Source organism: Mugil cephalus, chromosome 1 (assembly GCF_022458985.1).
Source record: "Mugil cephalus isolate CIBA_MC_2020 chromosome 1, CIBA_Mcephalus_1.1, whole genome shotgun sequence".
Classification (NCBI taxonomy): domain Eukaryota; kingdom Metazoa; phylum Chordata; class Actinopteri; order Mugiliformes; family Mugilidae; genus Mugil; species Mugil cephalus.
The window spans coordinates 39961338-39968732 of NC_061770.1; the positions used below are offsets into that span (position 1 = coordinate 39961338).

The following is a 7395-nucleotide window of genomic DNA, read 5'->3' on the forward strand; positions in this document are numbered from 1 at the left end:
AATGTATGTGCGTTTCATCTCCTCTCACGTTTCCCTGGCACCCTTCCCTCCTCCTCCTCCTCCCTCTGTTTTTATCTCCTCCCTTAGATTCATAAAAGCATTTCTACATTATTACCTCAGAGACACGCTCAAGGATTATCCGGGCAATTTACGCCGAATTTTGACGATTCAGGCAATTAGAGCAGTAGCGTCAGTCGAGGGCCGTGCACCGCAAAATGTATTTGATGGTTTAAGGAGACGTTTATGGAGCTCATTTGTAACCGTCTGATTCATTTAAATAGTGAGCAGGGTTTGATATTTGCATTGTTGCTGAACAAGTCATGCAGAAATCACACGTCGTCTTCTCACACACTGGTACACTAGGCATATTCGTTACTGATGCGAGGGATGTAATGTTTTAATTTAGTAATCATATACCCTATATTCTATATTAAACTCAGCCTAGTGCTATTTATAAATATACATTATTCTTATCATTTTGCATTCAATATTAATCTATCCCTGATCCCTTTACTGAAATATATTGGATTCATGTTAATGGGTATTCAAAGAAATTTAAATTTGTGGGGGGAAATATACAAAAATATACAAAAAATGTCTAATCAACCAACGATTTAGTCCTTGGGCAACACACTTAACCGACCTTGCCCCCAGGTGTGCGCTCCCTGGTGCGTAGGCGCACATTGGCCGCCACGTTTCCGTCAGTCTGCCCCAGGGCAGCTGTGACTACTGAGATGTTTTACCACCACCAGAGTGTGACTGTGTGAGCGAATGAATAATGCATAGAATTGTAAGCGCTTTGCATCTAAAAATGGAAAAGTGAATAAAACCAATGCATTATTATTATTATGTTTGACTGGCAGTGTAACCACACAGTTGATCTTTTTTGTAGTAGTAGTAGTAGAAGACAATATAATGCTTTATTTCTCAGTTTTGTAAGATGCACAAATTTGCCCAACACATTATATATACAAATATCTAAGCTGTAGCATTTTTGACATATAACACTTTTGAACACGGCTTAATGTGCAATCGTGTGAACATTTTAAAAGTGATATATGTGAAAATACTCAGTTTGCAGTGCACACTATAAATATAATAAAAATAAATAATATTTAATCTTGATTAATCGTATTAATTAATCGTATTGATCGTATCGTATTATCGTATCGATTAATATTTCCTAGTGTGGAGGTCAAAGAGTTAAGAGGTATGAACGAGAAAATTCGGTTTGGACCATGCATAGCTGTCTTTATCTAGAGTGGCCAGATGTTTAATACCATAAAGGAGACCAGAAGAGTGACGATTGGTGCCAGCATATAGTAAGCGATATGTTCTCCTGTGCTGCCAGCATTAGTTAGTGCAGTGCATGACTCAGATTCAAATCTCTCACCTGGGTGTCCGCCAGCACCCAAACTTTTCACTGCTGTTTGTGTGGCCTGCCACCAACAGGATTCCACTTCATCAGTCCCCCAAAGCCCTGGAAAAGAAAAAGTTTTAGAAGACAGTTTCTACGTTGGGAAATGAATTTCAACTAATCTTGCTAGTATTCAAATGAGAACTGAGACTCGTCTCACCAGCCCGTCTAAAAATAGAAATAAGCCGAGATAAGCGCACAACGACTGGCAGCTGTTTCCCCGGCGTTCCCTGCCAACCCAGTTGTGAAGTCTTTGAGCTTTGCACCAAAGGGCTCACTTGTGCACACCTACATACCGCGCTTTACATCATTTATGACGCTGATTTTTGCACATGCTTGTGCCAGTATACAGCTACCGAATGAACTGCAGCAAGACTCATCATTAAGTAATCATGCTTATGTTTCATTTTGCACATACGAAAAGAAAAATAACATTTACCGATTGATTCAATTATTTAAAAAAGAAAAAAATCAATCCACATTGTTGAGTTATGAGTTTCAAGAATTCAAGAAAAAACACACATTTTACAGAAATAATTTCTCATGCTGCGTGCACACTGTGAATGCAGCTACATTGATGTTGTTGGGGATGTCTTAGAGAGTTTTAGGACTAGGAGCTGTCTTATAGGAAACAGCCCAAACACCAGGATGTTAGATTAGCCAGAAAGTGAATTTGGTATTCATATGCACAGTGGATAAATGTAATCTACCAGGATTAGCTACCTTTAATTAGCCGGAGCTGCTAATTTGCAGTAGCTCCACGGTCTAGATCACTCTGTCCTCCTCCATTTAATAAAGCTCTTCATCTGTTTTCTCTGCTCTACAGTCAGCCATCAGAGTGAAATGTCTTCTTTTTGATGCCTCTCTAGATGTGTACTCACACTAAATTGGCAGCCTCACGCGTGTGATCTGCACAAAATGAGGTCTAAAGTTATCTCGACCAATACTCCTAGCAGAGCAGAAAAAGCCCCAGGTTGAAAAGCTGAAGCCGCCTCCGACAGCAGACCTTCCTTGCTGCTCTCCATGCTCAGTTATCAGTGCAGCTTTTATTGAACCGTCCTGTCTGTGATACATTCGATGTCCGATTGTTGTTTCCACCTTGATTTTCCCAATACCTTGATAATTCACAGTGTTTATCCGGACGTTTGTGGGAGTGAGATTAATGTGTGTTTGTTTGAGGTGATTTCCTCTGTGGTTAGTGAGGAAGCCTCCAGGCAGATATCCAAATGCCACTGGTTTCATTGGCCTTACACCAGTGTTGTATTGTTTTCTGTCACCGTAGGTTGATGTTCTACTTTTAAGCCTTGTTTTTATGAACCTATATAGACTTTCACAGTAGACAGTATAAATATAAATTGGTGGAACTGCTCCTCAAAAGTAAAGACCGCCTTCTGGCTGCAGTGCAGGTCCTAAGCTCCGCCTCCTCCGTGTTAGTGGAGGGGACTTGGGCCAAACTAAAACACTAAAATACACGTTAAATAAAGCATGGTTTCAGTCATTTTATATATGTCTGTGAAGGTTCTCAGTCATCCAGGTCGTGGTAATCCAAAAGGCGTTGAATGAAGGCAACTGGACTTGTAGAATTTCTTAAAGACGTTTTGCCACAAATTTGAGTAGCTACTTCAGTTCTGAAGGGTCATTTTATGTAGTTAATATAATGTTGATGCATGTTCAAGATCCAAATAAGCTCCACTCTTGAACTGCACCATGTTGACTCATTGACTGTCTATACTATGGACCAACCCGTCATGACGTCACCCACTGGATTCTGAATCTCGAAAATGAACCCTGAAGTGGGCGGAGCTCCCATCACCATGTTGGATGAGCTTGACTCCGCCCACGGATACTCCAAATATGGACATGGGGGTCATTTTGGGGCGGACCTAAAGCAATCTGACCGTTGAGAGCCGCCCACCCAACTCTCCGCTACCTGTTAGCTCAGGCTACTGCCTGTCAATCAAAGCGATAACGTCCTTAATTATGTAGTTACACCTTAATAAACAAAATAAACAAATGAGTAAGAAAAAAGTTCGCCCCATTACAGTTGAATAGTAAAATAAACCAAAATCTTTTTTTGTACCAGGCTGTAAACATGTTTAATAATGCTGTAAAGTTGGGACATTTAACATAGGGGTCTATGGGGTTTTGCTCCCTTTTGGAGCCTCAAGTGGCCACTCGATGAACTGCAGGTTTTTGCACTTCCGCATGGGCTTCATTGCTCAGACATTTCTGCTTGTGTCACGTTTATTCGCGGGAAAATAGCATAATTTTGGCCAAAGCAAGGCATTCATTGATCAAAAAGTTAATTTAACGATTTTTACAGCTTACAAATGATGAAACTTTTTTTTTTTTTTTATTTCCTCCAGACACGTTTGCCAGCAAGGTCGCCGCCATCCAGGACCAGTACGCTGACGCCTCCATCGGCAACGTCACGGGCTCCAACGCCGTCAACGTCTTCCTGGGCATTGGCGTGGCGTGGACCATCGCCGCCATCGCCTGGCGCTCCGACGGCAAGCGTTTCTTGGTGGACCCCGGAAACCTGGCCTTCTCCGTCACCCTCTTCACCATCCTGGCCGTGGTATGCGTGCTCACGCTGCTGTACAGGCGGCGGCCCTCTGTGGCCGGCGGCGAGCTGGGCGGGCCGCGGACTTGCAAGTTGCTGACGTCCTTCATGTTCGTCACGCTGTGGCTGATTTACATCCTGCTGGCTTCCATGGAGGCCTACTGCCATTTTCCTATGTTTTAAAAGGAGAAGGAGAGCGGAGGGAGAGAGACCCACTGCCAATATGAAGAGAAGGAGGGAGAGAGGTGCAGGAGAGACGGGGAGGAGGCAAATCTTTAACGTATTTCAGATGTTTTTTCTCCTTATATTTATTAACGAAGGGAGAACGTGAACCTTAATGAAACACTAAAACCTTACAATGCCCAAACAAATGATGTTGCCCTCAGACAAAACCTCATCCTCATTTATCCAGAACGGAAACGGAAACGTTCCGCGATGCTGAAAATTACAACGCGCATTTGAAGGAAAAGTGTCATCAGCAAACAGTGGGACACACAGTTTAGTCTCAGTCGAGTGCGCTGGCAAGTCCGCCTTTGAAGGGGAAAGCTGAGATGAAGGATAAAGATGAAAAATAAATGTGGAACAGATGAGAAAGGCAGCTAGAAGCAACAGAAGGAGATAAAAAGATGATGATGGGGAGAACGGAGAGAAGAAGAAGACAAGGAATAAAGTAGAAGAAGAAGCGATGGGTAAAAAGAGATCATCTGCAGCCCCTCCTCCTCCTCCTCCTCCTCCTCCTCACTCCGTCTCTCGCTCCCTCCATCTTCTCAGTCGTCACGGGAACCGGGGACCCTCCGATCACAACCTTCGAACTGAACTGTATCCGACGCCGTCAGCGACTTCTCTCTCAAAGCGTGTTTTCCCTCAAACCTCTTCACACACAGACACAAACTCCGCGGGGCCCTCAGGTGATTCTGCAGCAGAGGACCACTCACCAACTTGCAGGCGAGACGAAAACTGACCATTTTCTTTTTCCTTTTCTTCCTGGATACACTGTGCAAAATACCCCCACGACACCACACGGACACCCACACACGCCACAAGACTCTCTCCTCCGCCCCCTCCCTCTTGCCTTACTTTTATCTCCACCCTAGGAATAGTCTTAAAGTTGTGGTAATGAAACTCTGTAGTCGCCACCGATCCAGCCCTCTTTTTAATCGAGCCGATCTCAAGTCCTCCTCCATTTTACGCCGCCCCCGCCCCCCCGTAAACACTTTATTTCCTAAACTTTTTAATGGCGTCACGTGTTGATGTTGTTACCGTGCAATTGTAAAGTTAAAAAAAAAACACGAACAAAAAAAAAACAACAAAACGTATATATAAATACAACGTGATAAGATGAAAGTTGAGTGACTTGAAGGTGTTTCATTAGCACCTGGAAGAAGAAGAAGAAGAAGAAGAAGAAGTGTGTAGTGCAGACGCATTATGCACTGCAGATTGTGATGTGCACCGTTTACACGTTGAAGTACGAGAGGGGGGCCAACAACCAGAGCCAAGTGGGGACTCGCGCTATGTGACGCCAAGAGTTATCAATAAACACAACACGGGGAAGGAGCAATCGGAATGAAGCAGCGCGCATGGCGACCGTCACCGCGGCGACGCCAGTGTTGTCGACGACGAATCAAATCTGTGACCATACCCAGTGTTTCTAATTGTACATGGTAATATAAGAAACTTTTATTCTTGTGTGTGAGAAAACCTTGGTATTTTATTTAGTCCTCCTCTTTGTCAGGAAAACCGTGTTCGTTTATTTGTTTTTCTCTGACACAATGAGAGAAAAGACGCAGAAAGGGGAAAGCGGGAAAAGGAAAACGTACGGCAGCTCTGAAATATCACTGTTCCGCTTCAGCTGACAACTACAAAAAACAAAAAGAAGAAGAAGAAGAACGCGAGTCTCGTTATCCAAAGAACTGATAGAAGAACATTGTCACAGATCACTTCACAGGTAGAGCTGCTTCGCTTTGCTTCGCTTTGCTTTGCAGACGTTGTCCCACAAAGCTCCACGACTAAACGTGCTCGATGACCTGCTATATTTTATGGGGTAAAACTGTGCAGTGTATTTTCACGAAAAGTTTGTTGTCTCAGGCATTGGTGTGTGTGTGTGTGTGTGTGAGTGAAAGTGACAGTGAGATGACGGGACGTCTAAATTTGACAACGCTGCGGCACGTTGTCGTGCGAAAGTGTTGAAGCCCAGATTTACTTCATGTGGTTTAATACCTGGACTGAAGCCGGACAGAAGGGATGGCTTGTGGCATGTCAGCGCGTTCTCCCTCATTAGCAGCGGTAAAGAAAAGAGAAACTCCTCTGCCTCTCGACTGTACATGCTGCCATGCTGATTGTACGGGAACCAGGAGGAAAATCCTCCCGAGAGAAAACAATAATTTACCTTTTCCTTATCTCTCGGAGAGGAAATAGGACCGAAAACAACAATTTACCTGCCCACCTTCCCCTTTGTTAAATATTGAGAAATTACCCTTTCAGCGCCGTGTAAACGCAGGCGTCTGACGTAACCTCGCCGAGGTCAGTGCTTGTGAAAATGCGAAACAGATGCACACTTTTAACACGTTTTTTTGACACTTTAGCTCCTGTTGCTTTGTGAAAGCTGCAGAGAGGAGGTGGAAACGAATTACGCGCAGCAGAAAAATCTGTGAAATCAGCAGTTGAAGCGATTTCCTCAAAACAGCTGTTTTTTTCTTCCAGCCCACGTTCATTCATCGACGGAAAGAGTCTGGCCACCTGCCATGCTGCTCTTACTCTAATTCAAGGGATCGGTGCGTTGGCAGCAAATATATTTAACGTCGCCGTCTAGAAAACAGGCGCGACGTCACCACCTCGTAGAAGAGCTGCCCCGGAGCATGGAGGGATTTAAGGCGCCACATCTCTATATCCCTGTGACAGCTGAACACTGGGTCATCTGTTTGTTAGGAAAAAAAAGACCACACATACGCTCACTTGCCGCTTTATAAGGTACACCTGTTCAATTGCTTGTTCTAATCAGCCAATTAAGTGGCTGCAATTCAATGCAACCACACTAGGTGTCACTCCTGTCAGCTAAGAACTGAGACTACAGTTCACAAATATAATAGACGATTGGAAAAACGTTGCCTGGTCTGAGTCTCGATTTCAGCTGTGACATTCAGATGTCAGGTCCAGAATTTCTAAACAACACGAAAGCATGGATCCATCCTGCCTTGTATCAACGGTTCAGGCTGGTGTTGGTGGTGTAATGGTGTGGAGGATATTTTCTTGACACACTTTGGGCCCTTAGTACAAACTGAGCATGGTTTAAATGCCACAGCCTACCTGAGTATTGTTGCTGACCATGTCCATCCCTTCATGACCACAGTGGACCATCTTCTGACGGCTACTTCCAGCAGGATAATGCACCATGTCACAAAGCTCATATCATCTCAAA

At 44.0% G+C, this 7395-nt stretch overlaps 1 protein-coding gene across 2 annotated transcripts in view; it reads left to right on the top strand.

The window, feature by feature from the left end:
- The window catches only part of slc8a4b (solute carrier family 8 member 4b), a 102209-nt gene extending 95032 nt beyond the window's left edge, over positions 1-7177 (top strand). Inside the window, exon 17 of one of the 2 annotated variants that reach the window (XM_047611026.1) lies at positions 3784-7177. In XM_047611026.1, coding sequence (XP_047466982.1) covers positions 3784-4163 — 380 coding nt within the window. In that variant the 3' untranslated portion in view covers positions 4164-7177. The remainder of the gene's footprint in view (positions 1-3783) is intronic. The other variant, XM_047611035.1, reaches the window with a different exon arrangement.
- The last annotated feature ends 218 nt before the right edge of the window (positions 7178-7395 follow it).